General features: G+C 36.0%; 1 protein-coding gene across 10 annotated transcripts in view; it reads left to right on the top strand.

The window, feature by feature from the left end:
• vav2 (vav 2 guanine nucleotide exchange factor) overlaps positions 1-20,514 on the top strand; it is a 238,597-nt gene that overhangs the window by 182,496 nt on the left and 35,587 nt on the right. For 6 of the 10 annotated variants that reach the window (XR_012396707.1, XM_009295358.5, XM_009295357.5 and 3 more), the window contains exons 5-8: positions 12,665-12,770; positions 16,012-16,110; positions 18,452-18,520; positions 18,675-18,775. Coding sequence is in view for 9 of the 10 variants with exons in the window: in XM_009295358.5 (XP_009293633.2) it covers positions 12,665-12,770; positions 16,012-16,110; positions 18,452-18,520; positions 18,675-18,775 (375 nt within the window). In the remaining variant the exon portion in view is untranslated. Of the gene's footprint in view, positions 1-12,664; positions 12,771-12,916; positions 12,932-16,011; positions 16,111-18,451; positions 18,521-18,674; positions 18,776-20,514 lie in introns of all 10 variants that reach the window. The other 4 variants (XM_068216025.2, XM_068216026.2, XM_009295356.5 and 1 more) reach the window with 1 other exon arrangement.

Genomic DNA, 20,514 nt, shown 5'->3' with positions numbered 1-20,514 from the left:
TATGTGTGTATATCTTAAACATTCAACTTGATTAATAATCATAAAGACATAAGAAAGGATATGTGTTACTCCATCCATCAGAAAATACACACCATAGACATGTACAGTTGGAGAACATATTAAAGTAAAGATAGTTTTTTATTGTGTTATTTCCAAAAATTCCTCGTCTGTTATCTAACTATATAATTTTACTTTAATGACTTACATCAGCGTAAATTCACAAAACATCAGTTTTCAATCCATTATCCAAATATTTAAGCCTTCAAAGCATTTTAAAAATAAATAAGTCTATGAGCTACCCCATCACACTGACCACCAGGGCATCTTTACGATTGAGTCCTATTGTATGTGAGGCTATATGTAAGCCTTTCCACCCTTTGCCCTGATTTGTATCGACTTAAGACAGTATGGCCTAAAGTGATTGCTGACCTGGTTCAGTGTTCTTGATATCTCTGGCCAACTGACCCCTCTTTACATGCAGATTCATGTCTCATGCCTAATCTAATAGAGGTTAAACTCACAGCAAGTATGTGAGCACTCACCACAGAGCCTGTGATGGAGCAGAGGGAATTAATGAAACTACCCATCCATGCGGGACCCATGACCTTTTACAGCCGTAAATATGGTTCAATTCCAGCACAACGCTGCTGTCTGATTAATGGAAAGGTCCCCGATATGATGCGCCGGGACACAGTTTAACAAGCACTTTCATCAGGCTGCTCGAAGCTCTCTTAATTGGACTGTGATATCATTGTCTGCTTTAATGGAAATGCTGCAGTGCTGCTGAACCTCTGAAAGTCATGTGGCTTCAATGGATGTATTCATATAAACCCTGTCTGTTTCTGTTTGATTGGAGATGTTTCTCAACACTGTGCCGTATGTGAGGCCAAATGCAGTGTGAAAGAGGAGGCTGCTGATTGTCCTCAATAATAGTGTTGTGTCTTTCGGTCATTGAAGTGAAGAGCACGGGTCGCTTGAAGAGATAAAAGGCAGAAAGTGCTAATCAAGGTGCTTTTGTGAAAGGTTAATGGTGTTGAAGAAGCTCTTTAGTGGGGCTTGCTCTTGAATCTGATGACTCCTCTTCATAAGAGTTTTTTAGAGACAGACACCATTCACTTATACTGCTTACAGACAGCACTTTTAAACTGTTGGAAGGAAAAAATATGCCACTTTTTTACATTGTTTACTTTATAAGTCCATGTTATTTAGTTATTTAGTTCATGTTCATTTATTTATAGAGCACATTTAAGAACAGTCACAAGACTGACCAAAGTGCTGTACATAAGACAAAGGAAAATAAAAAGACAGAATGTAAAAACATAGAAATAAGACAAGAGAAATGATTGAAAAAATCTAAAAATTAAGCAGTAAAAAGGACTATTAAAATAATTTTAAAAAGCCAAGCTAAAAAGGTATGTTTTAATGAGCGGTTTAAAAATAGATAGTGATGGAGCCATTCTAATCTCAAGGGGCAAGATGTTCCATAACCGACGACTCGCCATTTATATATTAAAAAAACATTTTAGGCAGTTTTTTCAGTGTTTTTTAATTTTAGTTATTTATTTTTTACTTAGTTTTATTTACGTTTTATGATATATGAGTCTTAAGTTGTCTTTGTGGGTAGACTGGAAAAATATTAATTCGATTTATTAATTTTTTAAGTTAAGTGGTTGCAAACAATTTATGTGGGGTGAATTTAAACAAACAAATCAAATTTAGTAATGTTCACCATAATTTGTTTGTTTAAATTTAGATTATATAAATTTTTTTTTCAGTGTATATTGCTGAACTACCAACATTAGATTGTATTTTGTCACATATTAAAATGATATATTTTTTCTTTTATAGCAAATATCATTAAGATAATAAGTAGAAATCATGGAGACTAGACGTGTGAACCTACACATCGCTTTGATATCTTGGTGCATCACGGTGCATTGACGATGCTTTCATAAACAATTTGATATTTTACTTAGCAACTGTACCGTATCTTTATTTTACCTGCTCAAAGAAAACACTCTTTGAATGCATCAAACGAAACTAAGGTACATGCACAGAGCAACATAAGCATTCATAGCAATTAAACCAAAGTAAATATTGTCGAGTGAGTTCTTAAACGTGCTTGATCACGTTCTAAACAGAACAACGGCTCTAACGGTCAGCGAGGTTCTGACGCTGTTTAGTAAACTAAATTCACCGGTGCTCAACAGAAATGACAGTGATTGGCCGTGAATGTCATCAGTACAGCGCACTTCAAGTGCAAACACAGATGCATGAACACTGGAGCATGTTAAAGCCGTAAAGATCAATCGAGATCGCTCATCTGTGTTTGCACTCGGTAAACAGTGGTGAAGTGCAGCGAACTTATGACCTCCACGGCCAATCACAGTTATTTCAGTTGAGCACCGGTGAACTTTATGGCAAATCAGCGGTGTTGCGTTCAACAGTGCTTAAATATTAGTGGTAAATTGATGGCTTTTATAAATTTCAGTAACAAAATTCAGTTTCGTGACAGGTCTAATATAGTAAAAGTATCAGTTAATTAACTTGAGTTTGATGAATGGCTTGTAAACCCTGTGTTTGGGAAAGAAAACGTTAGCTAACTAGTGCCATGTTCCTTAACTGATATCACTTTTTATTTTCACTTTCCATTCAGGACAGACCTTCGGGTCACTCGGAAGATGGCGAAATTATACATTTATGTTGATTTCTCTTCGCTGATAAGATATACAGCCAGAATCCAGATTTTTTAAGATCCTCTCTGCCAATTGTCATTCAATCCTAAAAAACTATACATCAATGGAAAGCTTATTTATTTAGCTGAAAAAATATATGAAAACAAATATGAAAGGGTCACGTTATTACTAAAGATAAGGATTTTGAAAATTCAGGAAAGGCTATGATTATAAGTCTCTAAACTTAAGTGAGGTATAAACTTTATTGTTTTCTGAACCATGTAATTGGCTCATCATGAGCCCCTGTGTTTCTAAAATGATGTAACAGTGGTTTAGAAAGAGAGCCCCATCACAAACCGTTTCTGTTATTTTCCACACACCTCTATATTTTGACATTTTAACAAGTCCTGAGATGCCCACTGTGGTCTTGAGCGCTGCATATTCAGGTATTCACTGATCTGAACTGACTGTTTTTGGTAATTGAGTAGTATAAATATGGCAGGGCTGTTAATTCTGGGTTATTTTAATCTGCGAGTTCACATCCAGTCTAACCCTACTGGATTTTCCAGCACTCTCTTGTATTTAATGTGTTCATCCAAAACCTGACAAGGCATGAAATTGTTCAATTTTAGCAAACCGACTGTGTCTCTTTCTCTATCAAATAGCAATCAGATGTCGGGATGTACTGTACATCATGTCAGCAATGATTTACTTCATTCTAACCGGTTGCCACTATGTTGCGTTCTCACTCGAGGCATTGTGGGTAGTGGAGCCTCAGGCTAAAGCACTCTGGGCTTCCAGTAGGAATAAACTACTGCCATTGGCACCTGTCTCTCCTGGCACCACGGACTGAACTCTGCACCGGGCGACTTGTTCAGTCAAAATGATGGATATGTTTGGAAATTTAACAAACATTCAGAGAAATCCTTAAATGATGTACAGAATGTCTTAAACAAGTAGTTTGTAGCTCTGAGAATCCACGTTTCCAGCATGTCATACAGGATTGCTGTTTGTTAAGCTCTTACTTTTAGCCTTCTATTGTATTCTATTGTAATTAAATATTTTTTAGACCACATGATTTTGTTGCCACTTTTATGTATGCATTTATTAACAGTATTTATTATTTATTATTGGTAAAATAAATAATAAGTTAGTAACTAGGATATATACAATATATTAATTTTAGCCAGCCAGCAGGGCTTTCGATGAACAGTCTTTTCATTAAAAAATTGCCACATTTAAGGTCTAATTTCTTTAAAAATCAGTGGTCTTCACTGCCTGATAGATATACAATACAAAGTGGGTCACAGATTGGACAAGAAGCACTGCATTTAATTCTGTTTTTGCCCACCATGTCTTTAAAATATGACCTCAGTATTTTTAATTGAGTGTCTGTGCTCACCTGCTGATCCTGATGGCGCTAGTGGTCACACTCTCTTTCATCTCGTTTTACGCTTGAACAGCTAAATGAATGCTTAAGTCTGTTGAACTGATTGTAATTACACTATGACATCAATGCTGTTAAAGGAACTTTATTAAATTAAAAAAGTCACATTAAGCTTTAACCGGAAGTTTATCATTGGCTGAAAAACACGAGCTGTTCATATACCCCATTAGTTATTATTGGACCAGAAATAATCTGTGGACATGTTTCGCTATTTCTGTGCAGAATTTGTTAAAAATCTGCAAAATGATTTCGGGAGAATTGAAACTAAAAACTTAAATACCTTAAATAAAAAATAATACATTTTTAACTTTTATTTAATGTTTACAATGTTCCAATTAGAACCTTCTTTTTTTAGGTAAACAAATCAAATCTCTCATATAATATATCTAGTAAAAAAATTAACTAAAAAGTCAATAAAAATAAATTTACACACATTTACAGAAGTAAATAAATAGACAGGCTAAATGGGCAAAAAATCTGCAGAAATCTGTGGATTTCTGCATGTGCAGATTTCGTGTGAGCCTAGTTATTACTAAATAACAATCAATAATTCCCCTAAATATTATTTTTAACAAGCATGTTTTTGCATTATGTTATCAAAATAAATGATCAACAATCTGAAAATAGCTTTTAGTCCATAAATACTAAAATTCTCACAAGTCTGAGTCAATTGATTTTGAATATCTACTGATGCTTAAACCTGATCCGAAACATCTATAATACATAATAAAATAAAGAAGAGTGAAGAAACAGATCCAATATGTTCCTTATTTTTTATTTAATTCACCTTATTTTAACATTCAACAACTCTGTTAACAAACAGAGCACTTCTGTGAGGTAGCTTGAACAATAAAGTAATAAATAACACCAATTCTTCACTTTTGGACTTTAGTGCAACAGTAAACATTTAAAAAATCTAATATAAAAACAAATAGCACCTCAACTTAAATTACCCAGCAGGCATGTAAGCAAAAAATAAATAAATAAAAGTGTCACAGTGTTGGCATTTAACAAATAGCGTCTCTGCAACAAAGTGATGTCATGCCGCACACGTTGCTGTTTCTGTGTGAAGTCGAGAAAGTGGTCTAACTCTGTGCCTCCGCATAATTACAGACATACATATATATTTGAGTCCTGATCTGGAGGTTATATCAGATTCCGATCGAGTATGAAACCGCGTGATCAGATCTGGAAATCTCTATTTGCAAATATTTGCAAACACAAAGAATCAGAAAGTATGTGTTATTCAATAAACTCTACACTGCTGCTGACTTTAAATGAACATCAGCTATTAAAAAACCCATTTGGGTCTATCAGTGTGCCCCGCTGATACGTTTCTGAATGCTTTTAGAAGCTTTGAAAATTTTGTTTCATTCTTTTGTTTCATTTTTTTATTTTGTATGATTTCATTCATCCTCCACTGCACACTAATAGCTGCGTGCTCTTACCCCCCTTTCCCCAAAAGTGCATTTTTTTGCCTTTACAGAAGCTCAGGGTCACATCTACTTACAAATATGCAAAATGTTGTCTGTCTGTTAACATATGTACAGAACTTTCCACCATGTTGGTCTCTTGTAGCACACGGGGTCAGTGTGGCTAGGTCAGTGTGCCAAGCATGAAGAATCAGCATGTGTTCCTGTTTTCTTGCCATGCCCTGAGTCCATACTGTATGTAGTGTGTTCTGCTGTTGTTATTAACTTGTCCCATTAGCTTCTCTCTTCCCACCCAGTTACTGGAATAAGTTCTAGCATGACGTTGTACAGTGAATTTAAGCTTTATTGAAATAATGCAGTCAGTATTTGGGATGGATCCTTTGCTCTGCTCTAAACATGGTTTTCCTTTTCTTGGTTTGTGGTTGGCTAAGCGAAGGAAACTTTCAAGAATGCTGTTACACAAGTCAAATCAGCACTTGTGAGTGGTCTCGGAGCAACCTCTGTGGTCCTGATGGTTTAGACAGCATGAAACCACAGAATATTTCGTCATTTTAATGAATTCTTGCTTGTGGCTCAAATGAATTCTTATATGCGTCTTGAGAAAGGATCTTTCCACACTTTCAATATACAGATTATGACTGTTTACACCACACTGAATCATAAACCAGTCCAGGGTTTTCCATTGGCGTTCACTGATGTATATGTATTATTCCCACCCACCAGAACCTCAAGTTGGATCAGCCCTAATAACATTATTTTCACAGCATTGTAGTCTAAAGAACCATTTTGTTTTAATTTCATCTGCTTTTACAGTTTAAGACCAAAGTTAATAGAGTTATGTCATTGCGTTTGACAAGTTTTCTCTTCATTTTATTTTTCCACTGGATAAATAAGACACTTGTTCTGTAGTCCACCGTACAGCACTTCACATAATGCAGCTTGTTCTTGTACACAGGGACTTGAGGTGACTTGATAGAGCCTTCAGAAATAGTTTTGCCTCTGTTCCTTTGCAGGTTGGGAACAGTGTGATTTAGAGGGACAATGTGCTGCTTTTTTTCTTCTTCTCAGTCTATGGTGCTCTGATAGAAGTGGGAAAAGTCGACTCTGCTAATGAGGGAAGACAGCATGCCATCCGTTCTTCAGGGTGAACTGTACAACCTCAATTAATACTTCAAACAATCCTTTCTCTTTGTGGACACAGTGCTGAATGTTAGATTGAGGCCAGCACCTTTCTTTTTATTAGCTTGTCCATTTCTACCTGCTGTTCACACATGAGCATGCATGTCATGTTTTGTCATTTTGAAAAAGGAACGTCATTCATATTTAGTTCAAATAGGTAATTATTTAGAATTCAGCAATTTCACAGCAATGTCACTGGATTTTCCAAATGAGGGCAGTCTTATCTGTCTGCTGGTCCTGTTTTAAAGCAATGTTTTAAAGAAAGGTGGCTTAATAAACTTTGTCTGTTTGAGCATTTTGCAATTACAAAAAAAAATAGGTCTTTTGTTGGAAGTTTTGGCTCACAGGCTTACAGTTTCCTCCTGCACCTGGTTCTAGTGGCCTTATAAGAAGGAATCAGTTTTATTTTAGTTTTTTGTATTATTGTAATTCATTATTTCTTATCTTAGTGTAACAGTTGACTTTTTTTTTTACAGTACATAAAATAATTCTGTACAAGTGGTGTTTCAGAGTCCTATGAACTTTACAGAATATAGAGGAAACCAAAATAATTGCACCATTGTTCTGAAAACTTAAATGTGCAAATATCTAATTACCCGATTGCATACAGTTGTGGCTCCTTTTAGCAAGATGATCTGCTTCATGATCAAGTTCAAACTGACCATTCATTTGTTCATTAATTAGTTCCAAATGAGTTAGTCTGATTATTATTTAACTTGGAGTATAGCATCAACCCATCTGTATGATTTACAGAGAATTTGGCTTTAATATCCAGTGTTTGGCAGTTCTGTGGGTGAAAATGCCTCGTTAATTCCAGAGGTCAGAGGAGAATAATCAAACTGGTTTGAGATGATAGAAAGGCAGCATTAACTCGAATAAGTACTTATTTACAGCTGAAGTCTGCAGACGAGCATCTCTGATCATTAAAAATTAAAGAATTTAAATTTCAAACAAATTGGCAACAGCAGCAGAGGAGCTTCCCACACAAATACTTTATTTGGGCTGGTGCCCACTGCCCACGAATATTAACAGCCCCCCCAAATATATTTAGTGACACATTTTTTTTTAATATAAAAAGCATCCAAGATCAATTAAGTAGTTTAAAATCTTCTCTCGTTTACCTGTTTTGTTCTGTGCATATCAATACTCCCACAGAAAGTCTTACTTGCTCTGCAGAGCCACAGAGACACGCCTTTTTGGGACGTAAAAAGTTGTCTGGCCAGGGTTTCTAATTCTCCTAAAATGTCTGGGATTTGGCACATGCACACTCATATATACAGTTGAAGTCAAAATTATTAGCCCTCCATTGAATTTTTTTTTTTCCTTTTTTTAATATTTTCCCAATGATGTTTAACAGAGCAAAGAATTTTCACAGTATGTCTGATAATTTTTTTTTTTTTCTGAAGAAAAGTTTAGTTGGCATTAAAGTTTGCTTTGAACGTTTTTTTTTTTTTTTTACTTTAACCCATAGAAAATAAACAGTGTATAACAATGTCATAATAAATAAAATTCATTTATTCATTTATTTTCTTTTCAGCTTAGTCCCTTTGTTAATCTGGGGTTGCCACAGTGGAATGGTCCGCCAACTTATCCAGCATATGTTTTACACAGCAGATGCCTTTCCAGCTGCAACCCATCACTGGGAAACATCCATACGCACTCATTAATACGCAAACACTATGGTCAATTTAGCTTACCCAATTTACCTATACCGCATGTCTTTGGACTTAAAAATTATTGTTAAAAATTAAATTGTTTAAATTTTTTACTGGCAAAAGGTTTCCTGCCATGTAAAGTCTCAATTTCTGCAGTCACTCAAATAAATGAAACATTTTTTTATCATATAATGTTTTCTGAAAGTCAAATTTATGAAACTGTGATGCTGTTTTTCTAGTTTATATTTTAGGCAGCTGTTCTGGGTGTGCAGGTATAGAAGGTCACGCAGATGGATTAACAGCCAGCAACTCTTGCCAGGCTGACAATCCTCCAACTATTGGTCCCTCGCTCTGGCTGGCTTCCATCTGTCTATGCCAGATCTTTCTCATGATTCAGTGAAACAACTCTGGATATGAACTAACATAGTTAAAGCTTAAATATTTATGTAGTTTACTGACACAGGTGCTGGGTATTGCTGTGCATTGGATTTAGCAGCTAGTCTAATATGTCTAACAAAACCCTGCTCAAAATACCTGACTTAAACCAGGCTGCTTTGCTCATCTTGGCTCATTTGAGCTGGTTTTTAGAGAATCTCCCAGTTTGTGTAGCATGGCAGTAAGTTTATCTACAGGCATACCCAGCAAAATGATCAGTAAACCAGTTTTTTTTTTTCTCTGCAGGAAAATATTGTATTCTGTGAAACAAATGGACCACATATTAACTTTTAGTGTGTCACATATAAATCGTTTGGCAAGAGATTGCTGCCGCAAATCAAATCACACAAACTGCCCGAGGCCAGCAGGATGTGGACCAGTAATTTCTTCTCTGTTTTTATTCCCCATGCAAAACATTTCCTTAGTATTAGCCTACATTTGCATTGCAATGCATTCTGATAATGAGTGTTGTATAATAGCAGAGTCGCGGTATATTATAGCATGTAAGTAATCTTCTTACTGGCTTATTAATATGCGTTAAAGTGGGAATATGGCCATCAAAAGGATCCTAGCACATTCAGACATTCTGTTGAATGCTAATTACGATCTCTATGGTAAAAAGAAATTCATTGTTATCTGCTAGACTTATGCAGATATACCGCTGCTTCTTACAGGGTATCCGCGGGGTCTTAAAATATGTTAAATCTCAAAATAATTTTAGGCTTAATTTCAGGCTTAATTTCCTTAAAAAGTCTTGAACTGAAGTACTGAAATGTTGTGTTTTAGGTCTTAAATCTTTTTTAACAGATCTTATTTTTTCTTTGTTCATGTATAGCTGCCCAATCTGGCCATTAACACCAACACCAACCTACAATCAACAACAATCCATCTCAATAACATGTTTATCTTTTGATTCAAAAACAGCATTTAGATACTTTCCTTACAGTAACATTTTCTTAAAAGTTCTCCATTTATTTACTGCTAAGGCTACTGACCTGACCTACATTTTATTTATTCATTCATTCATTTTCTTGTCGGCTTAGTCCCTTTATTAATCCGGGGTCACCACAGCATAATGAACCGCCAACTTATCCAGCAAGTTTTTACGGCCTTCCAGCCGCAACCTTACTCTGGGAAACATCCACACACACACACACACTCATTTACTACGGACAATTTAGCCTATACAATTTACCTGTAACGTATGTCTTTGGACTGTGGGGGAAACCAGAGCACCCGGAGGAAACCCACACAAATGCAGGGAGAACATGCAAACTCCACACAGAAACGGCAACTGAGCCGAGAATCGAACCAGCCACCTTCTTGCTGTACACTACCTACTGCGCCACTGCTTCGCCCCATTTTATTTATTATTAACTTATTATTAATATTATTATTATTATTATTATAGATTGAAGTAATTGACAGCTATGTTTTTTCTATTCTTAGTAAGTGTTATGGGGTTTGTGAATGAATATACTTAAAAGCTATTAAAAACATATTCAAACAAAATTATTATTATTGTATAATTTGAAGAAAAATCTTTTGTATTTAGCTCTGCATAGATCTAAATTTCTGTTCATTATGGACTTAAAAATGTCTTAAAGTCTTAAATTTTAATTTGTGAAACCTGAAGAATCCCTGATCGTAGTATAAAAGCAAATGCGAGTGTTGTTATCATCTCTTCTTTTGGAGGGGAGAACTAAATGAAGGATGAATGTCTGTTCTTCTTGAGCCGATGATGCAGAAAGCTAAGCTCCTGAGCAGGAGTTCAAGCCGCATTAGTTTTTCACACTTGTTTTAGCCTGAAATTGTTCACATCAGCAGAAGTGAGGACAGAACTTGTTGCTGTCTGGTTGCAGAGCTGTCTGGTGTGTGTGTGTCATTGAGAGCGAGTTCTTCTCTTAGGGTGGAATGGATGGCTGATTTGATTGTTGCTGTGAGAACACAGCTGGGACCAGGACACCTTCTGCGAAGTCATCTCACTTTATTTTTGCCGTTCTTTTTCTCCCCTTAGAGAACAGCGTCAGGGTGTTAGGTGATGGATGCCATTGCTGTATTCTCAGGGCTCGTTTGATGTCTGATAGACATGTACGCAAGTTAATGGGTGCCGCAAACTATATATGAGGACACTGACACGTATACCAAACATGTCATAATTCTGTCTCCAACACTTTGCATTGTGTCCTAACCAGGAGCGATGAGATGAATCGATATCATCTCTTTCATGTTAATCCAAATTTGTCTTCAGACTGTTTGAGGGTCACTTTCTAATTTTTTTTAATTACATTATCTCATTTTTGCTTCAAGCCATGTCAAAAAAGAGCAGAACTGGGTTAGTTCTTTGTAACGTTTTAAAACATTTGTCACTTTTGAGCAATTAAGTATGCTATACCTAAAGATTAATTTATTAATTGCTGGTTTTGTGGTGCGACGCATCACAAATCTCACAGTTTGGATCACATTATGTTTTTTAGTCATGGATCGGACCATGTTTTGGGTCAGCCAAAAAAGGGTATTGCAAGACACTTTTGGTTTTAACAAACAGAAATTAGATCTAGGGAAGTCCCAATCAGGTTTTTTTGCCCTTGAGTGCGAGTCATTTTATTTTGAGTATCCGTTACCGAAAACCAATCCGATGCGTCTGTAATACATGAAAAAAAGGATAAAGAAGAGTGAAGAAACAGATCCAGAATGTTCCTTATTTTTTATTTACAGTAAATCACCCTATTTTAACATTCATCAACTTTTTATCAAACAGAGCACTTCTGTGAGGTAGCTTGAACAATCAAGAAATAAATAACATCAATTCTTCACTTTTGGACTTTAGTGCAACAGTAAATAAAAATAAAATAAAAATGAAGAAATAATTAGCCTAATAAAAATAAATTGTAAAATATTCAGTACTGTAAAAAAATGTTGCTGATAACACTTAATGTATAAATCTAACATTATAATTTCTACAACTTATTACTATTTTTAGTCAAATTTTTAATAAATGATTCTGTTATTCACTCATAAAACTTCATGTTTCATTGCTAGATGGATCATTTTTGAAGAAGTAGTCAGTGTTTTTTTTTTAATGGGTGGTCATTTTTTAGCATCGTTAAATGCACATTATAGTGATTTTAATCTGAACCATAAACATCAGTGGTTTTTATTTAAACTCTAAACCGTTATCCCAGTACTTCTGTGTTACTTGGCTGTAACTATAACTAACTCAAAAGACTCAAGTTTCTCTTTATTGATTTTTGTATTTTCAGATTTTAATGCAGCGAATTGAAGGATAATTAAACATATGCAAATCACCGTCATTTATCATTTGTATTGTGTGGATGTTGAGATGCCAGTCTTTTAAATGATTAATTGTGCAGCTTACACTGAATGCAATAATGCAGGCTAAACAAGTAGTGACAGAAAACACCTTTAATAACCTAAGGAACCCACCACATACTGAATAACCTACCACAACTTCTTTCGTCATCATTATATTTTACAGAAAAGCCTAAATGCTTTCCTACATGTGATTTGAATGACGTGAGAGGCGATCTCTTTGCGACCGTTACAAATTTAGGATTAATCTACCTGTAAAAACGTTATTATACCACGGGTCATGTGTGTTCCAAACCATGTTTTGTGATCTGTACGAATCACGGATCAACCGTGATCCCTTGCACCCCTAAAACTAAACATTTTTGTTTAAAAAAAACATAGAAAAGCTTTAAAAATAGCCCTTGTGTTCCTATACTGTATGCTGTTCTGCAGTGTATTCATTAATCTCTTATAATGTGTATCTTTATTTTAACCCACTGCTTGTTTTGTGTCCTTTTTCTTGCGCAGTGAGCATGATGTGGGAGAGGACGACATCTATGACTGCGTCCCCTGCGAGGATGATGGGGACGACATCTACGAGGACATCATCAAGGTGGAGGTTAGACAGCCTATGGTGAGTGAGCCACCATACGGACGACGCTCATTGGTGCGTGTGTGAGAGAGGTTATAGATGGATTGTTTTCCTGTCATTTTCCCACGGCTGTGCGCGAGTTCTCTTGCTCTGCTTACATTTGCTACTTTGCCTCCTTACTGCTGCAGATCAGATACATGCAGGTAAGTGTCATGCTGTACCGCACATAATTCTCTAACGCTCCTTGAGTGCTCTTCTTTCCTTTCCTTTAAATGTGTGTAAGCCCTTGAGCCCTTTACTCATATATGAAGAACCTGCAGAGCTGATCCAGAGGCCCATTCACGTTTGCTTTCAATTTCACAGTTATATCTAATAAAGGAATAGGTGGCTCAACAATTCACTTTTTGCCATCTTGTGTTTACCCTCAAGATGTTTTGAAGATTGTTTTACCCTGCTGTTTTCTATACAGCAAAAGCATTTAGTGACAGGGGCCCCAAAAGATGCATATGCTCATTTAAACATCCATGTGGAGATAATTGATGTCAGACAGTGGGTTAATAAATGAGACGCTTAAAAATGTGTTTGCGATTCATATTTATAATGCAATGGCAAGTGTCATTCTCAAACCTACAGAAGTTCAAGAACAATCAACACTTGTTATACAGACCTCTGATAAGCCAGTTAATCACCGGCCACTATATAAGGTACGTCTTAATAGTACCGGGTTTGACCCCCTTTTGCATTCAGAACTTTGTGGCATATATTCAACAAGGTACTACTGTAAATATTCCTCGGAGATTTTGGTCCATATTGACATGATAGCATCATGCAGTGTCTGCAAATTCGTCGGCTGCACATCCATGGTGCGAATGTCCCATTCCACCACATCCCAAAGATACTCAATTGGATTGAGTCTGGTGACTGTGGAGGCCATTTGAGTACATTGAACTCATTGTCATGTTCAAGAAACCTGTCTGAGATGATTCTTGCTTTATGACATGGCATGTTATCCTGCTGGAAGTAGCGATCAGAAGATGGTTCCATTGTGGTCGTAAAGGGATGGATATGGTCAGCAACAATACTCAGGTAGGCTGTGATTTTGAGACGATGCTCAGTTGGTACTAATAGGCCCAAACTGTGCCAAAAAAATCCCCACACCTACCATCCGAATGTTGCAGCAGAACTTGAGACTCATCAGACCAGGCAACATTTTTCCAATCTTCTATTGTACAATTTTTGTGAGCCTGTGCAAATTGCAATTGTAGCCTCAGTTTCCTGTTCTTGGTTGACAGGAGTGGCACCCAGTGTGGTCTTCTGCTGCTGTAGCCCATCTGCCTCAAGGTAGAAGGTGTTGTGCATTCAGAGATGCACTTCTGCATACCTCGGTTGTAACGAGTGGTTGAGTTACTGTTGCCTTTTTATCAGCTCAAACCAGTCTGGCCATTCTCTGTAAAATTTAGGGATGGTTGTGCTTGAAAGTCCCGGTAGATCAGCAGTTTCTGAAATTATCAGATCAGCCCATCTGGCACCAATAACCGTACCACGTTCAAAGCCACTTAAATTGCCTTTTTTCCCATTTTGATGCTCATTTTGAACTGCAGCAGATCGTCTTCACCATGTCTACATGCCTAAAAGCATTGAGTTGCTGCCATGTGATTGACTTATTAGAAATTTGCATTAAACAGCAGTAGGAAAGGTGGACCTAATAAAGTGGCCGGTGAGTGTATAACACCTTTATTTCCAAGAAACCTCATAGCTCAAGATTTAATGCAGCTTTTCTTTAAATATTGTGATAAAGCTAAAGTTTAATATAAAATATAGTCTTTTGAATGTACACTTTATGTATGTATAGTGAATTGATCAAAACAGAGCAATAAAATTTTAGTTTTACAAGCTTATAGCTAACTTGAACTAATTGTGTGGTACTTTTATAGTACCATTTGTGTAATTTTCTGATAATTACAGCATGTGGCCTCTGTTTATATTATTTATAAAAGAGCTGCAAGAACATTCTGCATCCAACCAGATTTTTTAAAATTTTTTTTATGGATGACAAAGTCATGCAGGTTTGGATTGACGTCTATTATGATATCAGGCCATTTCTGATTATTTATTATTATTATTATTGTATTTTAGGTATTCTATTTTCCTTAAACATTTCATCATTCAATTGAAAAATATACAGCTGAATGTATTTCATGGCAGGAGCATTTTCCTTTGTAAAAAATGAAAAAGGAGGAGAAGGTGACTCAGTGCTTACATGTCCATCTGAACTAAAGAGAGTGCTGTCTCACCAAGTGAGCTAATGTTAGGTTATTTTAAACCCACAAGGGAGGAAATCCCTTCTTCAGACAGAGAAAACTGTCCCGCCTTCACAGAGAAATGCACACACACACACATACAGCAAGCCTCTATGTGGGAAAAATAAAGCAACTCGAAGGAAAGAAAGCATAGAAAATAGCATCAGACACCCAGACATAATACTTTCAGAACTGTTTTGTGATTTTGCAAATTTGATCTTTCTTCATACCACTCGATATCCAGAGTCTACCTCTTTAAAATATGCATACATCCCTTAGTCATGAACAGTTATAGATGAATTTGCCTTACCCGAATCTGTCTGCTTTCAGTGTTGCTAAGGGCGTTCTTCATTGTTCTTTCTTTCCATTTTTTCCCCCTTCACTCTAATGAAACAATTGTTTGTGGTCTTGAATTTCTCTGGATGTGGGCAGGTTTGCTTTGGCCTCATGCACCGCCAGACCCAGATGTTCAAATGTGTGTTCACTCCAGCTCTGGCCTCCAGCTGGCGTTTCCTCTCTTCCAGTGTTATCGCCACTTTCTTAAACAAGCTCACATCCCACTCGCATTACACCAATATCTAGTGATCAGACTTAATCAAATGCATCACCTTCTGTTAGATCATTTTCTGTTGTTATTGTCATGTGAATTGACCTCATTAAGTCCTCATCAAAACCATATTTATTATGGCTTTCCTGCAGTTGTTTTGTGCTTTTGACTTAAATGTGTATGTTGTTTTGAATGAATGCAAGATTCAACTTTTTATCCTACAGTCCTTGTCAGCATTACCCTTGAGAGTTTGTTGTAAAATGCTCTTCGTCCACCTCTGTCTTTTACTGTAGTGTGCTTTGGCTATCCTGATTGTGACCTGAATTCCTTTAAATAACAGTTTGGTACCTTGCACAGGTGTTTAAAGGTGCTGAGCTGGTCTCTTGCGGGACAATACCAACATAATTTGTGTTTTTTTTTCTTGTTCCCATAATAGAAAATGGGCATGACTGAAGATGATAAGAGGAACTGCTGCTTGGTGGAGATTCAGGAGACTGAGGCAAAATACTACAAGACACTGGAGGACATTGAGAAGGTGAGTGGGAAAAGCATTGAGTTTTGGAGCTGGGGAGAGGGGAATTGAAGGTCTGGAAGTGGGTCAAGGTCTTACTAGGGTCCTCCGAGGACAGTGAGGTAACTCAAAAATAGATGGAGAGAGTATAAGACAAAAGATGAGAACTGAGCCCCTAGGAGGCAAGTGTCCTGCTGCTGTATTCCTTTTGAATTATTCAGATTCTTTGAAGTCAATCTGAAATTCAATCTGAAACCATTTTCTTTATAAATGCTTATTTGGCTCAAATCATTCATACAATATATAGAAAGAAATATTGATGGAAAATAAATCTGTACTGCGCGTTTAACATGCTTGCTTACATAATATTATATTTAGATTACTTTTTTAATCATTTATTGATGATTAAGTGCTAATTCTTAACATTGTCAATTTTTAATCCTTTATAGTGTTGTAATGTCAAACATTATTGACATTATAACTATTGTTTTTAGATTGTGTTTTTTTTTTTTTTTTGCTTTATTTTGTAAAATAAAGTATTTTATATAATTAATTTAAAGAGCACCTATGATGAAAATCATCTTTTTAAAGCTGTTTGGACATAACTGTGTGTAGGTATAGTGTGTCCACAAGTCTCTTTTTAATTTCCTCAAGTTATAAGATCCAGATCCCTCCCTTTTTTTTAGGCCCACCGCAACTTGATATAAGAGTGCAGTTTCAATACCCACCCAATTGATTGACAGCCGCATATAAACATGTCTCCATAGTAATGCATATAATCATATCAACAAGACAGGACATGCGCAAAGCAACTTGGGTTAAAGATCTGTTCAGCTCTCTGTGATCATCAATCATCATCAAATGTGATCAAGAATGAGTTTTACAAGTTTAAAACGTTTAATACAGTGCATCTTTGTAGTAAGGACAGTAAAATCGCATCGTAAATCGCCACCACAGCCCCATAATGTCAGTACAATTATAAAAGAAGACGCTTCAATAACGGTTTGTAATTTTTAAATCAGGTTTATTTTTCATATTAACATAAAGGATATCCATACAGCAGTGGATATTAACATGCATCCTGTCACATTTGCCATGAAAAAACAGTGCAAAGTTAAGTTAATTCTGTCACTGTGCTGTTTATCTGACGCACCCAAGGCTGAGATTAAGGGACACTCTGACAGCCACATGGGAACAGTGGGCAAGGAAAAAACAAAAACAAGACAAAAACAGCTACATTGTGTTCAAAGCAGAAAATGTCAATATTCTGAAAGCTATAATAAATAATCTGATGGGTGTTTTGAGCTGAAACTTTACACACACATTCTGGAGACACAAAAGACTTCTCTTAAATCTTGAAAAAGAGGTAAAATAGGTGCCCTTTAAAAAGTCAATCATAAATATATATATATATATATATATATATATATATATATATATATATATATATATATATATATATATATATATATATATATATATATATATATAGCCTTCTGAAATTAATTTTATTTTTATAAAATTATTGTTTCTGTTTTAATTTCAGTTGACACACTGTATTAATATATAAATTAAAGTTTAGTCATAAAAAGGCTGGTCTAATTAAATAATAAAATCCTGAAACCTTACAATCCATTACATTCATGCTTTTCACATGACTGAAATCATAGCAGTCTGCATAAATTAAAAAAAAATCATACAGTCATATATAGGCTAAACATTTTTTTTCTTGATGTGTGCCCTCTCTTTGCCCTCCAGATTCAGGGGTCATTCAGAGGCCAGCAATGCCATGTGCTGACTACAAAGTGAAATAGCATGTCTGTTTACTAAATCAATACTGTTGGCACAAGATCCCACCCTGGGGTTATTGCATGCATTCACGCTTGTATGTACAAATCTTACAAACGTGTATGTGTGATGTTTAAGGCTGGCCTGTTTTCAATTGCTCTGTCAAACACAGCACACAGAATTTGAGGTGTGGAGCAAAATAGTCCAGTGTACTGTTATTAGAGGTGATGAATTGCTGTCAAAACAGTAAGGGGGTCGTCCGGATTTCATATCCAAGATAGAGGCTTTGTTTACTGATTATCACTTCTTTCGTTTCTTCCTAATTAATCCAAATGTGTCAGGATTGCTCTGAAATCACTTTCTGCTTTACAACTGAAACAAATAGATGCGTTTGCCAGGGTTTCTCAGGGTTTATTATATTAGAACAGCCTGCCTGCAGCCACGCTAGACAAGTATTTGACTTTTGCTGGTCAAAAACAATTACCAAACCACAGCAAGGTGTAAATCTAATTGCTTGTGTTTGATTGTGCCTTGTGAATTTATTTCTGAGTTTTTCCCCTCTGTTTTACCTTTTTAGAATTACATGATCCCCTTGAAGCAAGTGTTAACACCACAGGAGATGGAGGCTATATTTGTAAATTTAGAGGTGAGTTGCCATCTACTATGCTCCACTTTTACATCCATTATTCCCAACATTTTACAGATAGCTTAATTTTTCAGTTTCAAACCAAATGAAGGCAAAACAGTGTGGTACAGATAACAGATAAATAACATCAACTGGCAAACCTTTATTTTCACAGGACATTATCAGAGTCCATTTTGCTCTGCTGAGAGCTATTGACCTGACCATGGTGAGTGGGGGCAATGGCCTGGGGAAGATCTTTCTGGATTTCAAGGAGAGGTCAGTGTTTTCTCGCAGTGTGGATTTATTACTATCAGTTATGTTATAGCATCTCACCCTTTTGTCAACACCTTAAGCCTCAGTTGAGCTGAAATGACCTCAAGTGAAGGAGGCAAAGTCTTGCTGCTGTCACCCTCCCCAAAAAAAATCCATCACACCAGCATGGCCTGACCGCAGCAGCCCAGCTATTTTAAAATAAATCCTCGTCAGAGCCCACAACCCACAGGGCTTAAAAAGAAAATAGACCTGTCTGCAAGAGGCTGCTACATTAGAAGCAAACGCTTCCTGTTTGAGTGGTCTTTTTGTCTCCTGTTGCTGCTATATCAAAAATCAATAACCAGATAATAGAGAATGTTTTAGCTACTTCATCCACAGTAGTTGACAGATTCCCCAGGGGTTCAAGTAAAACCAAAACACTGTTATACAGTCTTTATTCTATGTTGAACCCATAAAAGTGTATCTTAATCTGTTTTTATATATATATATATATATATATATATATATATATATATATATATATATATATATATATATATATATATATATATATATATATTTTTTTTTTTTTTTTTTAATTGAGAAGGATGTTAAAGAAATCTAAAAAATACTCATTACATCATCATTTACTTTACTCCCATGTTATTTTAAACCTTCATTACTTCATTTTTTTCTGTGTACCACACATATATGTTTTGAAAGATGTTTCAGCTGATTTAGTCCAGGAATGAAAGTTAGACATTTCTGAGAACAGAAGGGTAGTAAGTCACACAGGGTTGGTGCAAATTAATGATGAAATATGTTTGGATGAGTTACCTTTTTAATTCTGTAGGCTCACATACACAGTGGGCAATATTAGGATGCAGACGAGCCACTCATATTCTCTCAAAAGTCTGAATGTGAGCGGCAGTACGTGGTGTACCACAGGTCACTGGTCTGGGACCACTGCTGATTCAGCTCAGTAATGTGCAATTTTCCTGCAGGTCCCTTAGGTTTGAGAAACATTGAAGCTTGACTAAATGACAGGCCATGTAACAGTCAGCTTATTCTAGTAATGCTACACAACATTAAACTTATCAGGCATTACCAAGATCTGTTGAATCTGTATTTCTATAAAAGAGTTTTGCTCTTGCTGCACTCAGCACAAATGCTGTTTTTTTTATCCCAACGGGGACCCACTTAATAAAACCAAGTAGGTGTAACACAAAATTATGACCTCACTGCAATTAGAGTGCATGTGTCCTCAGAGAGAAGAACTTTGGTCCAGTGTTCTGGTTTATTAAGCAGTCAGATGACCTTGCAGTAAGATCATAGGAATTAATGTTGCCGCAGTTCTCGACAACTTGCGAGCTGCGAAGGCACAGCCTTATCAGACACCAGCATTATAAAAAAAAAACTTCTGTTTTATACATGCATATCAGAAGGAAAAAGTGAATGGTGTAGATTTATTGCAGTAGCTTTACAGAACATATGACCCTAGTCAATGTTTCAATGCATGACCCTAGTCTACACTACCTGACTGAAGTCTTATCGCCTATCCAAGTTTTAGACTTTTAGATTACGCTTATTTTACCAAAATAAAACATGGTCATGCCTTGATTTTGAATTATTTAATTAGGACAGTAAGCTCTGACTTCGCTTAGACAAAAGTCTTGTCATTATACAGAAATAATGTACAGTATAGAATATAAAGTCATGGTGTAGTGGAAAAAGAATTAATATTGTTTATGGCTCTTATGAGC

This window comes from Danio rerio, chromosome 21 (assembly GCF_049306965.1).
Source record: "Danio rerio strain Tuebingen ecotype United States chromosome 21, GRCz12tu, whole genome shotgun sequence".
Lineage (NCBI taxonomy): Eukaryota > Metazoa > Chordata > Actinopteri > Cypriniformes > Danionidae > Danio > Danio rerio.
The sequence above is the reverse complement of the archived record's forward strand: the minus strand, read 5'-3'. Positions and strand labels throughout refer to the sequence as shown.